Source organism: Stenella coeruleoalba, assembly GCF_951394435.1.
Source record: "Stenella coeruleoalba genome assembly, chromosome: 13".
Lineage (NCBI taxonomy): Eukaryota > Metazoa > Chordata > Mammalia > Artiodactyla > Delphinidae > Stenella > Stenella coeruleoalba.
Window position 1 is genome coordinate 77,133,165 of NC_137159.1, and position 19,086 is coordinate 77,152,250.

A 19,086-nucleotide genomic window follows, 5' to 3' on the forward strand; every position below is an offset into this window, starting at 1 on the left:
GATTAAAATACAAGTGAATGCTCACTTGAGAACCAAATAATTTTTCAAATAGTGTTTTGGAAAATACGTGAAGCTGTATATCTGTTAAAACACATATGATAAAACTGGTTGGTGCTCTGTTTTTTCAACTTGAGTGCATATATGTATATCTGGAATTCTCTTAAAATGAAATCGAGTTCCTTCAAACGTTACATATAATGTCTTCTTAGGAAATTATATGAAAATGTTATCTCACTAATTACTTTTATATTGTTCCCATGAACACTTACTAAGAGAAACTTTTAAAAGAGAGTTATGTATTTCAATTGATTGCTGCTGTTACTCTTTGGCCAGTGTGAGCCTCTTTAAGTTGGTCCTGTGTCCTTTTGACATTCAGTAATTACTTTGAAAGCAGTTTAACCACTAGATGTCGCTAGAATTCAAGTAACAAAGGATTAACCTGGCACTTAAAATGTTTGACAAAAAGAAATAAAACAATCCCATTTACAATAGCATCAAAAACAATAAAATACATAGGAAATTTAACCAAGGAAGTGAAAGATCTATACACTGAAAACTATTAAGACATTGATGAAAGAAATTGAAGAAAACACAAATAAATGGAAAGATAACCCTTGTACATGAATCAGAAGAATTAATATTGTTAAAATGTCCATACTATCCAAAGCTATCTATAGATTTAGTGCAATCGCTATTGAGATTCCAAAGGCATTGTTCACAAAAAGAAAAAACAATCCTAAAATTTGTATGGAACCACAAAAGACCCCTAATAGCTAAAGCAATCTTGAGAAAAAAGAACAAGCTGGAGGCATCACATTTCCTGATTTGAAGCTATGTTGCAAAGCTATAGAAATCAAAACAGTATGCTATTGGCATAAAAATAGACACATAGACCAATGGAACAGAATAGAGAGCCCAGAAATAAACCCAGGCATATCTGGCCAACTAATATTTGACAAAGGAGCCAAGAATATACAATGGGGAAAGGACAGTCTCTGATAAATCGTGTTGGGAAAACTGGATATCTACATGCAAAAAATGAAACTGGACTAACGTTGGTACTTTTATTATTAAGCCTTTGGACTTTCAGTATGTTAGATCTGGTTATGACGAGAAACTGTTTTCAGTTTGATTCTCTCACAATAAAACAGAAACCACCGTTACACAGCTCACTGTTTAAAATATTTTGAATAGAATAGTTGTCGTTTCTAAGTCACTAAATGATTTTTTTTAATCTTCTTTTTTACTATAAACTCATCCTTTCTAATGGTAGCCAATCTTTTTTGTAAAGAAATTAATCTGTTTTTTTCCTATACTTTGTTTTTTGTCAACTCATTCAAGGTTCAGCCTGGAGAGGGAAACAAAGCCGCTTTCAATGACATGAGGGCCTTATCTGGCGGTGAACGTTCTTTTTCCACAGTTTGCTTCATTCTTTCTCTGTGGTCCATTGCTGAATCTCCTTTCAGATGCCTGGATGAGTTTGATGTCTACATGGTAGTGTTGACTTTTAAATTCTCTAATTTTTTGGTTGTTTGAAATGTATATTTTGACAGGAAGCAATTCATTCTTTAGTTTTACCCATAACAGAAAAGATCCTGCTCTGATAGTTTTGTCTGTGATAAGTGATAAGAGAAGAACCAAAGAATTCCAGTTCTCTCCCTTGCTAACATACCACACTGGCAGGGACCCTGTCCTGGATTTGCAGCGTTTTCCCCAGTTTGCTTCCATCTTCCATTTTTACACATAATTATAAGCAGTTCCCCACATTTGCTTTCCCTGACTCTCGCCACTGTTCTCTCCCTTCCTGCACAGCCACACTTTTCAAAACAGCAGTGTGTGTAACAGGAGGGAGCGAGGACACTGGACTTCGAAGTTAAAAAACCGAAGATTGAGACCTACCTCTGTCACCAGTTCCCCAGCTGACTTTGGGCAAGATATCTATCCTCTTTGGGCCTCAGTTTCTTCATCTGTAGAATAGATTATTAACCTTTCCTACCTTGTAGGGTGAGGTCCTGTCTGTAATGTGCTCACTATCGTGCGGGCGCACAATAGTGCCTCCCAAAGCAGCTGTGAAGCATTCTCCTTACTGCTTCATGCCTCCTTCTTTACTAAATCTACCGTAATCTGGGTTTAGACGACAATATACTCCAGCAAAGCTTGTTTAGCAAAATATAAGAACTTTAATTCGGTGAAGTATGTGGCACCACAGACTGACCTTCCATCTCTTAAACTGTGTCTTCTTACCTCCTCTTCATTCTCCGTGCGCCAGTCTGCCTCCCCTAATTCGGGTGCCCTTAAATGTTTGAGGTCTTCTTTGTTTTTCATAGTGGTGTTAATTTTCCTGGATATCATGTTCTACCTACCCCCAGCCCACACACACACAGACACACACAGTCCCACAGGCTGCTGTCTACGTTTGGATCCCTCCCAAAGCTAAGCATCTCATTCTGACATCTCTCTTGTTCTCTGGACCCGTGTGCTCGACTACCTGTGAGACCTCATCTAGTGAACAACCCACATCTCAAACTCAGCGTGTCTGAGTCTGAATTTTTCTCCTCCAAGCCTTCCTTTTCCTGAATTCTTTTCCTTGATTAGTTGCAAATTGCCATTTCCAACCCAACACCTAACTGCAAAACCAGTGATTTATCTGTGATTCTTCTTTCCTCGTTACGCATGAAGTCTGACCCCTGTCTCTTCTCTTTTCAAGTATCTCCCTGGTCCCCGCCCTCTGCTCCTTCCTGTTACCTCTCCTGTCCTCGCCTCTCGCGTGTTGTCATCACTTCCTGTCCACACTCTCAGACTTTAATCCTGCCCCTTCGCAGTTCCTCCTTCACTGTCTTGCCAGGTTTATAGTTCTAAAATAAATCTAATTGTAGTCACTCACTTGCTTGAAAATCTTTGGTTTAATTCCAAAGGGTGACTTTGAAACCCTTCATGATACGGTAGCCGCTGACTTTTTCAGCTGGACAGAGCTGTTTGTGATTTTCCAGACTCTGCGCCTCTGCCTGTTGTGCTCTTCTTCGTTGTATGTCGCACTCCGACTCATCTTTCAGGACTCGGTTCAGATGTCCCCTTTATGTAGCCTCCATGACCACCACCCTGCCAGGCAGGATTAGGGACTTCTCAGAGCTCCCTCAGCACCACCTGACATCCACTCGTGCAGTTATATCATTTTTATATTTTATAGTGTCTAATATTATATATCATACACATTTTATTATTATATATATTATATTTATATATTTTGCATTCTATTGCAATCCCCTATTTTCATGTCTGAATCACCCACCAAATTTTCAATTTTGAAGTTGTCAACTCTGTCTTAATCATATTTCTAACTCCTAATGCCTAGCCCATAATTAGGATTTAGAAAATGCTTATTTACGAATCAGAATTCATATTTGTAAGTGCTATATAATCCTTCAGTGTTTTTTTTTTTTCTATGCTGTAACTGCTGAAGATTAGTTAGAAATTCCTCTGAGATTTGGCTTCAAAGCTGATTCACAAATCGTAGAAGATGATTGCTCTTTCCATATAATATTTTTGTCCAAAATGCTATTATGTAGACTTATCACCCATCTTATAAGTCAAATTTAATTCTGAACAATTTCTTTCTCTTTCAGAAACTTACAGGTTCTTAGTCAGAATGACATTTTGCCTCATTGAAATTATTCAGAAAAATGTACCCAAGTTCCGAGAACCAGTCCAGTGGAAATGAATAAATATTTCTTGGTACACTGGGCAGCTTTGCTATTAAATGATGGGCTTCCCCAAGGCATTGTTTTGAAAGGACAGTTTTCACTTTGGGCAAGCTCCGGTCACTCCTGTTAACGTTAAGTTAGATGACTTTAGGGATATGCCTGATGGAAGAATTTATAGAGTAAGAGCCACTGAACAGTGTAGCTGGGGTGCAGGGCCCCTGTCTGTCTCCAGAGCCCAGGTTCTAAACCGCCACGCCATACGGTACGGCCACACGCGGTTTCATTTGTCTGTGTTTTCAAATTTCAGGAGTTTTCAAGGGAGGAGTGAGGTACTTGGATTTTTGTTTTTTCTGTTATTTAACTCAGAAAATGGAAGCACACAGTTTAATTCCTGTAGTCAAAACCTGTTATAACCAAGCATTTTTTCCCTATACATGGATGTGCTGTTTAACTTATTTTAAAGATTCAGTTGAGAAATTAGTCTGTAAATTCAAATTGACTCACATTGTACAAATTGTAGAAGGTGATGGGACAGAGTTTTTAGAACACCTTAATCATTGAGGGAAAACTTGAGAGACTTAGTAAGTTTGAATCTGGTCACTTTTGATCCTGTTCTCCTGAGTAATTGAATATTACTGTAGAAATTAGATTCACTCTGCAACATCTAGTTGTATCTTTTGACTATTTTCTGATTATTTTAATTGTTAAGTATATTTGAGGCAAGGGGCTATACTCTGACTATAGGAATTCCTGGAAGATACATGTTATTCAGTTATTTTCCCCTAATAATTTTAGATACTATCTTTCACAGTATGTATGAATTGCTTGGCATCATAGATAAGATAATGGATGAGCCTTGGATAAAAATCCAGGGGTTCATAACAACCAGTAGAATGCTCCTTTCACAGGAACATGATTGACACAGCAGCAACTCTGACTTCTGCCTCTGTTCTCCAGGATATGGTTAACCGGAGAATTGCGATGGATATGATACTCAAGATGGCAGATTCCCAGCGCTTCAGACAGTTCATCCTGCTTACCCCTCAAAGCATGAGGTAACTTTTTAAAACTCTTCTATGAATTATATATATATATATATATATATATATATATATCAAGTATATAAAAAGGGGTGAGAAATCTTTTATACTCTCAATTTTAAAATGCAAATGACCAGTCAAAAGAAAAATTAACCCCTAATCTAGTTCCAGAGATCGAATGTAGTTTTCCCGTATTAGATATTTAAAATTTTGTCTGTGTTATCTCCCATTAACAGAGGCAATTTAACTGAATATGATTATTGACTTGTTAATATTTCTATTTTGAATCTGCTCTTCTGTGGTTATCATGACCCAACTAATATAAAGTAATTTTAGTAATTCTGCTTCGACTGGAGAAGCGATTCATGATTTCCCTAGTCTTGATTCTTTTCCTGTTAACTGAAAAGTAGCAGTCTTCCTAAATGGAGAACGCTGCTCTGCTGTCAGTCAGCATTTATTAGGTACCTCCATAGCGTCAGGCTCTGTGTCACTTAAAAGTTGATATTCTTTCTCTAAAGTGGTCACTCGATCGTATGGGTACTCAAGTTTATGACTGGAAATATTCAGGTGACTCCTTCCTGACTAGACAAGAAGAATAAGAGTTAGAGATAGTTGATACATAAATCTCCTTCATTTCCTTTTTCTTCCAAACTGAAAACCCATGGCATTTAGCAGGAAGTTAATTTTTAAAAGTGAAAATTTATTTCCCTATTGCAAGTTATATTTCTCCTAGAATTCCAGATATCAGACATACCCCCCCATTAGCATCCATTTAGACTTATATTTTCATGAGGTAGTATTAGAATTTTTTTTTTTATGAAAAAATTTTCTTGGAAGTTGGAATCATTAATTTTGCCTCCTCTAGTTCACTTCCACCAAGTAAACTGATTAGAATTCTTCGAATGTCTGACCCTGAAAGAGGACAAACTACGTTGCCTTTCCGACCTGTGTCTCAAGGAGAAGAAGAAGACCGGGGTTGATTTACTGTGGCTGACTGTGCCACACCCTCATGTTGAAAGACGTGTAAGGGGAGACGCCCGGGACTATGGGAAATAAAATGAAACTGAAGACATTCTGCGGCGGAGACTCAACTTATGTATCTGACACGATAAGCCTAGAAGACCGGCCACAGCCCGCAATTTAAAATTATAATTACTTTGCTTTGAGAAAATCAACTTCATAGTACTGGTTTTAAATCTTTTTAAGTTTGTTTGTTTTTCATTTTAACCATCTACTTTTATAGATTCTTTTTCAGAAGTTTAAAATTTTGTACATATGTACATGTACATATCTGTTTAGTTTGGGTTCATTTCTATAGTATTTTGTAAGAATTAAAATAAAGATTTGATCACCCGGTTATATTTAGTTTTGCTTTTCCAGAATATTACATTATTCTCATTGCAGGGGGTGGGGCAGCGCCCAGGCGGGCTGTGAACAGGGACCAGTTTACAATAGATGCATTGTCTGTTTTGTGCTTATTAATGAGGAGGGACCTACACAGGACCGTAGGAACTTTGGTCACAATCCCTGCACAGGTCATTTTTAACCCTAGAGATACAATTGCAGACTGGGACGGTAGTTTTAATTATTGTGTTTCATCACATTTAAGATGCTCTCTGTTAAGGCACGTTCTCGGAGCTTTACTAAAGCACTGCCAGTCCTGACACGGTGCCTTTCTCTGAGTCCCTTAACCATCATCCACCCTACTAAGTGTCCAGCCTGTGTCGGAACTGGGTTATGACCCACTGGTGCGTCCTGACCTGCAGCGTGATTGCTTGCTTGCTGTAAAGTCCCGCAGTTTGCAGTCCAAAGCGTCTCAAGCTCTGGCTGAGCCGAGAGAGGACACAGGCCAGAGGGACTGTGCAGACCAGGCTGAGGAGAGGGCTGGGGAAATCGGGGCAGAGGACAGCTCCCTAATAAGACACACCCTGATTTTAGAGTTGTTAAAAAGTGTGCTCCTTAGAATGATAAAATACAGCCTGTTGTAAGCAATGGTATTTATGAACTTTTTTTAAAAGAAAACATGAGTAGAACTCCTGCTTGCATTCTCTACGTTTGATACTAGGATTAGTGCTGACCTTTTTAGAAAGACGTGGATACCAACAAGAAGAATTCCCTATATTGCTAGCAATAAATATTTGTGAAATTGAAAGGAAGTATTTTAAGAAAAAGACGGTATCTTAAAAGCAGCGACACTTCTGTAGTTACTGAGAAAAACTGGATTTTGTTTTTGGTGAGGGGAGAGAGTCTAATTTAATCTTAAATTGAGATCCATTGGTAAATGAGAAGTCCAGAAACTGTGCTTTTCTAATCTGAGAATTTACAGAGAGAGAAGATGTGTGCCGCGTGGTTTAAACATCCTCCACGAACAATACAGAGTCTGATTTTTTTAAAGGTACATTTATAATTCATTTGTATCAAAACTATTTTAACATACATGTGCTTTTTAAAATAAAAAAAATGAAGTAGAATATACCAAATGCATACATTTTATTCGCTAAACAATTTCAGTGTCTGAAATTTTGTGGTAGTTTTTTAATGTTGTGCTTCTTAATACAGAATGGGAAGTGGAATCCTCAGGTATCCAGGCATCTCTTGTTGAGTTGAAGATTATTCATTGCTTTGGCTTCACAAAGTTTGGGTTTCAACTATCGTAAGTGAAAATATTTTCAATTAATATTCTAATTAATGGTAATATTAATTAGAATAAAAAGAAATTGCTTTTTTGAAATATGTGTAACTTCTAAAAATAAAACTTTAAATTTACCTGTAGTTAAAGTCATCCTTTTGTGAATTGGGGAAGATATTATAATTGACAGAATCAAGCCTCTTCATGAATAGTGACTTGAATACTTCAGAGAGATGACTCTTCCACCCCTGGTTTTATCAGCAGGGCAGGAATGACTGAACTGAGTCGTGAAATCCTGGGGAAGAAATGCTTCCTTGGACCTTTAAATCCTACCTTTTCATAACTTTGGGTTAGACATGATTAAAATCGTTCTTAAAAATGACAAATGTGGGGCTTCCCTGGTGGTGCAGTGGTTGCGAGTCCACCTGCCGATGCAGGGGACACGGGTCCGTGCCCCGGTGCGAGAAGATCCCACATGCCGCGGAGCGGCTGGGCCCCTGAGCCGTGGCCGCTGAGCCTGCGCGTCCGGAGCCTGTGCTCCGCAACGGGAGAGGCCACAGCAGTGAGAGGCCCGCATACCACACACACACACACAAAAAGTCACCAGGGAATGGGAGGAAGGGAGAAGGGAAAATTTGGAAAATACTTCAGAAGAATGCAATGCCTGAATCTGTAGTGTCGATGATCAGTATGAGTAACAATATTACTTAAATGTTGTTTTATTAAAACTAATCCCATTTGTCTTTTTTTTTTCATTTTCAAAGAATCTCTCTGGCTGCTGTGTGAATAGGTTAGGATTAGAGTTGGGCAAACATGGAAAGAGCGAGCAATCTGGAGGCTTTTGCAGTGATCCAGGTCAGAGGTCATGGAGACTTGGACCAGAGTGGTCGAGATAGAAGTGTTCAGATTCGAAGTCCAGAGGCAGTGAGACTTGCTGATGAGAATACAGTTGACCCTTGAACAACACAGAGGTATGGGGCAGTCAGAAATTCGAGTTTAATTTATAGTTGGCCCTCCATACACGCGGTTCCTCCTGTCCCCCTTGCGCATCTGTGGATGGGGTAGCACTGTAATACTTACTATGGAAAAAAATCCGCCTATAAGTGCACCCGCACAGTTTGAAGCTGTACTGTTCAAGGGTCAGCTGTACTGGGGAGCTGTGAGAGGAATCAAGGATCATTGGCCTGGGGTCTGGGGCCTGAAAAACCGCACGAGTGGTGGTGTCATTCCCAGAGCTAGGGAAGATGCGGGGCGGCTGCGGAGGAGAGCGATGGACGGCTGGTGGGGAGACGTACAGCAGCTCTGATCTGAGCAGGCAGCGTTTGAGACAACCATTTAGTTAATCGGATATTTGATGGGTAATTTTACGTTGGTAAATGTAAGAACCTGAGAAACAGTAACATAAGGTAAGAGTCTAGAGATCTATATTTCGCCTGCAAAATGCTGGGAAGAACCCAAATTGCATGCCCAAAATATTTGGGAAACTGAATCGCTTACACAAAAGGACCTAAGGGAACAGTGTGTCATTTTATTTAGAAGCTCTAGTTGACTGTCATTTTCTCACTAAACCCCTACACACCTGGTGCGGTAAGGCTCTCTGAAGACGTCTATTTAAGCGTGTGTTTTACTTCCTGACATGGTTTCCAACGGTGTGGAGGAAATCAGCCTCTGGCCTCTTTAAGAAAGTGGTTCATGTTATTCATCTAGAGACCGTGATCCTGAATGAGGGAACTACAGGGAAAAGGAAGCTTTAAAGCAATATGATTCCCCTTTAAAAACAGTTTAGAGTTATTTAAGAAATAAAAAAGGGGAAATATGGAAACTTATGTCTTCTAAACGCAGAAAGAGTTCAGGATAGAATAAAAGTAAGACATTCAGGGGCATTTTCCTTTCAGAACAGCAGCAGGAGTTAAAGAGACCAAAATAGTAGCTGAGTATAAGCTGGAACTGATAGAACCCAGGCCCACTTGAATGATGAGAGGATGCCCACAGCTGGTCCTTTCTGAAGGGCCCACAGGCTGGGAGGGACACTGTGGTTCTTGAGGATGCCCGTTGCTGAGGGTGTGTGTGGGTGTGGTTTAAACGGAACTCAGTTACAGAAGTTGTGTTAAACACACCCTTCAGTTCACGGCTCACCTTCATCTCTGGTTGCCTCAGAGCACGTGAATGCACTTCGTATGTGGAAGAGATGTGAATTGTGGCTACAGGGCAGACTGTGGCTAATTGTTTTCCAGAGAGGGTGGAAACATCTCTCCCGTTCTTCTAGAAACTTGTTGTAACCTATCAAGACATAGAGTTTAATTTCCTTCTTGACTATGAATAGGTTTGTGACTGTGTTGTAACCAACAGAATGATGGAGAAGTGTTACTTCATGACTATTGAGGCTATAGGGCAGGAAAGAATATGAAACTTCCAGTTTCTTAGCAGGAATACTTGTGCTGGAGACCTGAACCATCAGGCAAGTAGTATGACTGCTCTGAGGCCTCCATGCTGTGAGGAAGAACAAACTAGCCCATGTGGAAAAGCCCTGAGGCCCTCTCAACTCTCAGCTGCTCCAGGCACCTGTTGCAGCTCAAGCTTCCATGTGACTGCAACTGCACGAGACACCCCCAGCTAGAATCATCCAGGTGAAGCTTCTCAAATTCCTGACCCACAGAAGCCATGAGGAATGATAAAATGATTGCTTCTACTTTAAGCCATCACATTTTGGGGATAAGATGTTACGATGCACACCCTGGAAACAATTCTAGTGTGATATTTGCTTTTATTTTATGTGCCTTTTGTGTACTTCTGTGAGAATGTCTTTTTCATTTATATATATTATATGGTGCAATAGATTTTATTGTTTCTTTTTTCCCCTTTCAGCCTTGTAAAAACATGTGCTCGTTGCTGTGTGTACATCAGTTTCCAGCTGAAGCCTAGTATGCCTCAGGGTGCACGCACCACGTCTTACCTAGTCCTCTAGTCATGAGCCACTAGGTTGCCTCCAGCCCCCACTCCAGAAACAGAGCTGTCACGGACATCCTGGGACAAGTCCCCATACATCCTCCTGTGAGAGCTTCTTGGGGCAACAAACCCAGGAGTGGACATGCTGGGTCAGAGGACATATGTACACTTATTCTAACCAATACTGCTGGACTGCTGTCAGGACCCTGCCCCAGTCGACACTAGCGGAGCAGAGAGAACTAAAACAAGATGTTTGCTGGCCCAATGTCTACATTTTATTTACTTATTTACCGGTGAGTCTGCTGAAGGGTTTGTTTTCCATAAGTGCCCCAAGTACCCATGTGGCTCATTTCCTTCACTTGGGTCTTCCATTAGTGTCACCTAACCAGCCTACAGGAAGTGGCCACTGCTGCATCCCATCACTCTCCCTCCTTCTTTATTTGCTATGCTTTTCTTCATAGTTCTTACAGTTAGACATGTGTGTGTGTGTGTGTGTGTGTTTATCATTTATTGTCTGTCTCCTCCCATACGAATAGTGTTGGGTGCACAGAGGGTGATCAGTGAAAATTTGCTATGAATTCATCGCCTGTAGCTTGATTAACCAAATGCCTTTCCAAGGAGTCTCCCCAGCTCCTCAACCCACCCCGCCCTCAGCCAGAGGAGAGCATATTGGGAGGCACAGAACGTCTCTCCCTGCCTCTACTTTGGACTCACCAAGCACAGGGGTTAACGGCACCAGGACATCCTATTAGCACTTGGGACTGTTCTCTCTGGGGACGGAAGTTTGTTTCTGTCGGGGTTTCGGGTACTGTCGTTGCCCTGAATGTTTGTGGGGAGGTTTGCTGGCTCCCAGTTTCTTGCTGAATGGATGAATGGAATCATCAGGCCCTGGTCTGTGGTCTCATCTAATGCTCCTAAGACAGACAGAGGAGGAGTATTTAGAAAAAAAGGCGCTCCATAAAAAGGGAATAATTTAGCACTGTACTGTCTGATACAATAACTACTGGCTACACGTGGCAAATTAAATTTAAATTAATTAAGATAAAATGAAAAATGCAGTCCCTCAGTCACACTAGCTGAACTGGAAGTGCTCAAAGTTCACATGTAGCCAGTGTAGGTACAGATGTTTCCATCATCCTAGAAAGTTCTACTGGACAGCACTGTAGAAAGAAACGGTCTCATTCAGGCTTGTTCTGAAAACGCAGGCCCGCCTTTAGACTTCTTGATGGAATCTCTCTGCCTTCCTTCCTCCAGCTTAAAAGGGTCAGGATTTTGTTCCACCGTTAAAACAACGAGTACACTTTTGATTTGGAAAGACAGCCTTTCGGAGGACGCTTCTCAGTCAGCTAAACGTGTCCTCCACATAGTTGTGTAAAACAGCGCGTGGTAAGCACCACAGTCACACTGAGAAAACATTTACTGTCATATAGTGAGCATTTTTTGAGAATGAGTAAGTTTTATGTTTTATTTAAACTTTACACGCCGTATTAACTGTCCCTCTTTTGAGGGCCAGGATGAAGCATTGGGAAGTTGTCACTAAGTCTTTGAATTCCCAAGTTGTGTGTTCAAAGGTAAATTTAGTAAGTTGTTGCTATTGACCCTTGACAATTATGAACATCTGTTTCAAATTTAAAATTCTGAGATAAGAACTGAGGGAAAAAGTCAAATGTTATAAATTTATTTGGGACATCTATTGCCACCTCTTTGGAAGCCTTTGAAAATTCAAGCAAAATCAATACACATACATCTTTTTTTTTACTTTCAATAAATAATATCTTTGAGTATATGTATATATAGATAGATTTAATTAATGAGTCATTTAGCAGTGTTTTTAAGTTTTATACTGCATTAATTCCAACACAGCTCTTTCCAGATTGATAGGATGCAAATGAGGTAAGAATTAAGGCAAACCTAAACGGCATGCAAATTTCGTACATTTATATTCACTGATAATACAAGCTCTTGTGTGTGGACCACACAGAGGAGTCAAGGGCCCCTCTGTGTGCCTGTCCAGTGCTATTTTACAGGAGAATGGTGACACAGCTTATAATTCAGTTACATTACCGTGAGGGTTTCAGTGCTACTAACATTATGTAATCAAGGAGACACGAGCATTAGCAAAACATGAACAAGAAATCATACAACTCTTTGCAGCACATTTCTGCCCAGGCTTTGGAGGAGAAAGGTTTTTTTTTTAATGAAATGATATCACACATATCACATTGTGGCAGGTTGTTTGTTTTATAATATATGCTTTTAAAATTCATTAGCAAATGACATTCTCATGCACACAAGTGTTTCAAACACAAGAAGCAAGTCCATTTATAGGTAGTCCAAGCAATATTTGTGTGTGTGTGTGTGTGTGTGTGTGTGTGTGTGTGTGTGTGTGTTAATAGCTGCAGACTGAATGGAACATTGAGACTTTTGTGCAGTCCATAGTGTTATCTCTGCTCATTTCTGAATGTCGCACTGCAGAAGTAATACGATGGAAGGGTCGCTCTTTGCAGCTTCTTTGAATTCATCCAGTGTAATCTGGTCGTCTTTGTTCTTATCCATCTTGCTGAAAATCTTGTCTACTCGCTGCTCAGGCGTGAGCCCATCCTCATTCATTTTCATCATGATCACGGTGCCCACCATTTTGTAGATAGCCTTGGGAAAACAGGAAACAGACCATAAAGTTCTCCTATGATAGGGTAAAGAATCTAAATCTACTTCAAAGGACTCCTTCAATGGTTTTAAGCAAGATAGTGGTGTACTCAAACCTGTGTGAGTCTCATGACCAATTGGCTAGAGAAGAATTTCATGTGATTCCCAGGTTTCTGACTGGAGGAAGTGATTATGAAGGGTAGTGGTGAGATCAAGAATAATGGATTAGGAACAGGTTCAGGAAGGAAAATGATGAGCTCAGTTTTTGTGTGTTTTTTTGCGGTACGCGGGCCTCTCACTGTTGTGGCCTCTCCCGTTGCGGAGCACGGGCTCCAGACGCGCAGGCTCAGCGGCCATGGCTCACGGGCCCAGCCGCTCCGCGGCATGTGGGATCTTCCCGGACCGGGGCACGAACCCGTGTCCCCTGCATCAGCAGGCGGACTCTCAACCACTGCGCCACCAGGGAAGCCCCGAGCTCAGTTTTAAACATTCTGAGCTTGAGGTCAGATGAGAGGCAACAAGCTCTACTCCTTGGAGATTTAGGAAAAGGTGAAGTGTGGTCCCAATTTACAATCTTTTAAGAAAGCAAGCAAGGTGGACCAGTAAAATTTAGCCCTGAAAGAAGTTAGTTTAGGGGGATCTGTGAATCAGGGACTCTGTTCATAAGTCAAAGAACAGAGTAGGAAGATTCCATTTTCCAGTTCAATTAATTGTGTACAATTAATTCTCAAAATGGGAATTAAATGTAGAAATGAGTTTCTTTCCTAGGAAAGTGCCTTAAAAAAATAAATGCTCATCTCCACAAAGACTTGCAGGGGAATATTCACAGCAGCTTTTTAAATAATGGCCCAAAAGTGAAAACAGCACAAATGCTCATCAACTGCTAAACAGATAAACAAAATATGACATATCTGTAAAACTGAATACTATTTTAGCAACAAAAAGGAATGAAATACTGATACATGCTATAGCATAGATAAACCTCAAAAAAAGAAAAAAAAGCCAGATATAAAAGGCCAAACATATATTGTACGATTCCATTTATATGAAATGTCCGGAAAGACAAATCCATAGAGACAAAGTAGTTTCCGGAGTCTGGGGGCACCAACAGGCATGAGGGACCTTATTGAGAGAATTAAAATGTTCTAAAATTGGATTACAGTGATGGCTGCATACTTCGGTAAGTTTACTAAAAATCACTGAATTGTAAAGCTAAAATGGGTGAAGTTATGGCCTGTTAATTATGACTCAATAAAGTTTTAAAGAATGCCAGTTAGAAAGAGTAAACCATAACAAGAGCTTCATTGAACAAGTAAGATGTCTATTGAGATAAAATATATTTTGTTTGCTCATTTTTGTAATTAGAGTGTGTTGATTTATGGTAGAAAAATATCTAGGACATTTGACTTTAAAAGAAGCAGACTATTAGGACTTCCCTGGTGGTCCAATGATTAAGACTCTGTGCTCCCAATGCAGGGGGCACAGGTTTGATCCCTGGTTGGGGAACTAAGATCCCGCGTGCAGCATGGTGCCACCCAAAAAAAAAAAAAGAAAAAAGAAAGAATCAGACTATTGAAATTTCATTTGAGGGACAATTGGTAGAGGGGGTCCTGATTAACCTAGAAGCCTGAGTGGTATGTGAGGGAAAAGCAGACATGCCTGGACTTTAAAAAAGAGACAGATGGGTCATCCGCACGCAAGCTGCTACTCTCACTCTGTCCTCTGAAGGGTGAAATGAAAAGGGCTTAAAGGAGCAATGGGTAGGAAGGCTGTTAGCACGACAAATGCACCATTGATGAAGACACGGCAAAAAGAAATGTAAACCCACAAAGTCCACCCTGGACCACATCTAACAGCTCTGAACATGGCCAGTTCTCATTTATCGTCTCCAAGATGCAGCCCTGCATTGGGATCATGAACATGACAACCAGGAAATGACATGCCAGATGCAGACTCACACTTCACACCAACCTAGGCCAAGGGCATGTCAGGGTCAGAACTAAATATGAACGTGTTCCCTGACAAATGTAAGGAATCCCTGTAGGCGCATGTGCTTCATGGGGTGCTCCGGCATGCAACGAAATATGTAGCACTGTCTTCTCTGAAAAAAGGATGTGTTATCACAGGTGCTTTCCCAGGAAGAAATAACTGTCTCAGGTACTCTCTTATTCAGCCAAAACTTGTGGACCCATTAGGCCTGTGCCCAACACTCCAGGGCAGATGCACTGTCCTTCATTGGGGTTACGTGGCCCTTGTTGGTCTCTCCTCGCACTGACCCTCCCCCATCACAGCACCTGCCTCACTCTGCTGTCATCGTCTGTGTGGACACAGGCCCTTGGGTCAGTGAGCTCCTCCAGGGTGGGCACTTGTGTCTCTTCACGTCTGTCTCCCCTCCACCTTGCAGGAGGTTGGCACCTGCAGAAAAGCTGACTACAGGCTACAGGAGCCTAGAGGGTGGTGGGCAACTCTGGGGTGAAGTGGGCCAAGAAGACTTCTTGGACGTGGCAAGATAACCTAGACCTTGAAGTGTGAGAGGATTTGGATGGGCCCAGAGCCCTGAAGGACATTCCAGGGGAAAAGCATGGTAGAAGCAAAAGTGGCCAGCTGTGCGTGTGCAAGAGTGAGGGGCCCTGGATGGACGGTGAGGCCAGAGAAGACGTGCAGGCAAACAGACGTTGGCCGGACCAGCTGTCAGAGATCTGTGTGCCTGTGCCTGACACAGAGGACCTGCTCTGTAAGCCTTTTGATCAAATGAATGAGCAGCTCCTGAAGCGCAGAGATGCTGTAAAGACTGTATCAGTTATTGATACCTTGGTTCTGGAAAGGTAGCTCAGCAAAGGAACCTAGAGGCCAGAAAGGGTGCCAGGTGCGGGTGCAAAGGGCCAGAAGTTGGTGAAAATACCGGAGGTGGAGAAGGGGAGCCACGTGCAGAGGGAACATGAAGGTGACACGGCTGATTAGAAGGAAAGAAGCTGAGAGTTGAGGCGGATGATATTTCCAAGGGAGACAGAGCCTCGAGAGCGAACTGCCGGTTACTGAGCATTTCCTCCATGAGAGGAAGTGTGCCATGTGCTGTATCGTGACCACAGACTCGGGGCGTACGTTTTATTACCTTTATTTTTTCACGAGGACACTGAGGCTCTGGTGCCCTCGAAGCCCTGTAGTCGGGAAAGCAGCAACGCCAGGCCTGACCCTTGCTGCTGCTGGGTTTTCCAGTTGACTTGGGAAGGTAAGTGGGTACCAAAGGGAGAAAAGGGACTAAAGATGCCAAGGGAGGGTGGGTAAGTGGAAGGCAGGGCTCCAGAGGCCACAGGAGGAGCGAACTGCGCTGGGGAGCCACCCCAGGGGAGGAGAGTGAGTGTAGCATGGTGGTCATCTGGGGATTTGGTCACTTGGGTTTTGGCTACTGTTTCTTCCCATCAGCCCCCAGTTTTCATGTGGGGATCCACCCTCCCCGATCTCAGCTCTGTGGTCTGGACGGGGCCTCACGCCAGCTCCAGGATGGGACACTTGGCTTTGGCCTGTGGCAAGTGGTGCATTTCCCCCCTTGGGTCACACTGGTCGGTGCAGAGGTGGACACACACGCTGAGACAGTCGGTCAGTGAAAAGGCACTGATTCATTCATCAGTAATTGAGTGCCCACCAGGCTCCAGGACTGTTCTAGGTTCTAGGGATACAGCAGCGAGTGAGGAGAGTCCTCTCTTGACAGTGCTTGCGTTCTACCATGTGAGGTTATTGGGGGCAGTGATAAATGCTGTGACAAAAAATCATGATGGTAAGAGGTTAGATAGCCCTGGGGTGGGGCACGGGCACTCTTCGGGGAGGGGAACGCAGGGAGGAAGCCCTGCCGGGAGGTGAGATGAGGGCAGAGCCCTGAGTGGAGTGAGGGGCCCGGGGAAGGGCCCTGGGCAGAGAGAGAGGACATCAAGGCCCTCACGTGAGGCTGTGTTCTGGGAAAACCAGGAAAGCCCAGGCATCTCGAGCACGGTGTGTAGGGAGGAGTGTGGAAGATTAAGGTCAGGGCAGTGGGCAGGGGGTCCTGGGACGTCTGCACAGGCAACTGAGAAAGATGCCTGTTCCCATGGAATGATGGGAACCTGGGGGCCGCGGGCAGGATCTTGTGCCGTTGGAGGAATGGGCAGTGGAGGGAGCTGGTCTGAGTCAGAGGGCGGCGTCCAGAAGGGCAGAGCTAACACAAGGGCTGGAGAAACTGAGTCCTGATACCATCCTTCGCACCCACTAGGCTTACGTTTATGGGAGATGTCACACTGTGAGCATGGCTGAAACGGCGATTGACAGCCAGGACCCAGCAGCTTGGACCTGTGACATTTCCCAGCGCCTCGACGGAGCAAGGGAACAGGGACGGAGAAGTCAAGGCCTGGCAGGGCTCCTGGACGGGGGTGGAAGGGAGCTGCCGTAGGGCTGTGCCCCAGGGAGCCTCTTCCCAGGGGTCTGCCTGCCGTGCCCACAGCAGCCCCGGTCCTGACCACACCCCAGGGGCCGCTGCCTCACCTCAATGATCTCCAGCATCTCCACGCGGGTGATCTTGCCGTCGCCATCCAGGTCGTACATGTTGAAGGCCCAGTTCAGCTTCTGCTCAAAGCTGCCCCTGGAGGTGATGGACAGGGCGCAGATGAACTCTCGGAAATCGATGGTGCCGTCTCCGTTCTTGTCGAAGGTTCGGAAGGCGTGCTGGGCGAACTTGGAGGCGTCTCCATACGGGAAGAACTACAGAGCAAAACACCCAAGGTCAGGTGTCGGGAGGGGACGAATCACAGGCTCCCGACTCAAAGACCACCGCTCGCTGGCTTTCTGCTCACAGCCCAGGCTCTCCCAGCCGCCCGGACAGGGTTTGGCCCAGCGCTCAAGGCCAAGGGCTGGCCCAGGGAGGCCATCTGCCCCGGATGTCCTCACTCCCAGGCCCCTCGCTCTGTCCTGTGGGTGAGGCTGGGGACACTTCTGGGTTGGCGGGGCTTGGATTGGGGCCGCTAGGATTCCACATCTGCGGCTTCGGAGCCGACTTCTCTCCCGCAGGGGGTGGTGCTACCTGGATTTCCACGTGCCTCCGGGTGTGACAATCCAGGTCCACCGTGCGCGGGGCCCGAGCGACATGACCCCGACCTCCGGCCAGCAGCTCCCCCGTCCCCAGCCCTCAACAGTCTCCCTGGGTGAGGGTCCGGGGTTTGCCTCCTTCTTACAGGCACTTTTTTTTTTTGGCAGATCATTTAAGAGCCACTAAAAATAGAACATGACTGGGCTTATTTCTGAGAGGCATAAAGAGGTGACTTCTCAGAGCCGATGGGGAACTGTAGGAGACCGAGGATGGGCACAGGAAGGGGAGTGGGGGACAGACCCCACAGGTGGTGAGAACACAGAGCCCGAGGCCGTGGCCCCGGCCCCAGACGCGCGTCTGGGCCGGTGACACACAGCAGGGATCCCGGTCTGATACCTGACCTTCTGCCCCAGCAAAGCTAAAGGACATTTTCCAGGTGGAGCACAGGAAACCAGAGAATAACCCTCACCCCATCCCCCAAACCAAACCAAAGCACACCACGTGGTGTTTTAAAGCAGAGAAGGTGTGTATTGTTTCTGGACGAATAAATCCCGCAAATACAAAATCCAAAGCAGATTCCTGAGTATGCCACTGGTGCTTCTGTTCCTGCGTAGGTGTTACCACTTGCTAAGCGGGCCTGGCTGGCCACACACAGACGGCCAGCATCGTGCCCCCTCTGGGCTGTGTCCTCGTTCTCGCTGTACATCCTGACCTGGGGCTTGCTGAGCTCGGCTGCCCACTCCTCCTACATTGAGAAGCACACCGGACAACAGAAAATTTCCCTCCAGAAGCAAAATAAACATTTCATGTCAGGAGCCAATACAGGCGGGCCAAGGACAAGGCAAGTGTTCCAGGGAGGAGCTGACGTTGGCTTGTATTTCAGTAGCTCCCACTTCCAGATGCCAGGATCTGTTCTGCCTGCTGTTGCTGCGGGAGAAACCACCCCAGAACTTAGTGGCTTGAAACTGCACGAATCATTTTATTAATCTCAGAAAGTAAAAATCTGACAGGCTCTTCTAATCAAAGAGCTTATTCTGTGACTACGAGCTTCACGTACTCTGAACTGTCCTT

General features: G+C 43.9%; 2 protein-coding genes across 5 annotated transcripts in view; one reads left to right on the top strand and one right to left on the bottom strand.

Moving 5' to 3' along the window:
- The window catches only part of SMC6 (structural maintenance of chromosomes 6), a 76,566-nt gene extending 65,789 nt beyond the window's left edge, over positions 1 to 10,777 (top strand). The window contains exons 25-28 of one of the 3 annotated variants that reach the window (XR_013831106.1): positions 1,342 to 1,494; positions 4,659 to 4,756; positions 5,607 to 7,394; positions 10,236 to 10,776. Coding sequence is in view for 1 of the 3 variants with exons in the window: in XM_079941167.1 (XP_079797293.1) it covers positions 1,342 to 1,494; positions 4,659 to 4,756; positions 5,607 to 5,721 (366 nt within the window). In the remaining 2 variants the exon portion in view is untranslated. Of the gene's footprint in view, positions 1 to 1,341; positions 1,495 to 4,658; positions 4,757 to 5,606; positions 7,514 to 10,235 lie in introns of those variants that run through there. The other 2 variants (XR_013831107.1, XM_079941167.1) reach the window with 2 other exon arrangements.
- A 1,686-nt stretch (positions 10,778 to 12,463) lies between these two features.
- Positions 12,464 to 19,086, bottom strand: part of VSNL1 (visinin like 1) — a 99,583-nt gene continuing 92,960 nt past the window's right edge. Inside the window, exons 3-4 of one of the 2 annotated variants that reach the window (XM_079941410.1) lie at positions 17,475 to 17,690; positions 12,464 to 12,965 (exon numbers count right to left, since the gene is read on the bottom strand). In XM_079941410.1, the coding sequence (XP_079797536.1) occupies positions 12,768 to 12,965; positions 17,475 to 17,690 (414 nt within the window). In that variant the 3' untranslated portion in view covers positions 12,464 to 12,767. Of the gene's footprint in view, positions 12,966 to 16,274; positions 16,717 to 17,474; positions 17,691 to 19,086 lie in introns of those variants that run through there. The other variant, XM_079941411.1, reaches the window with a different exon arrangement.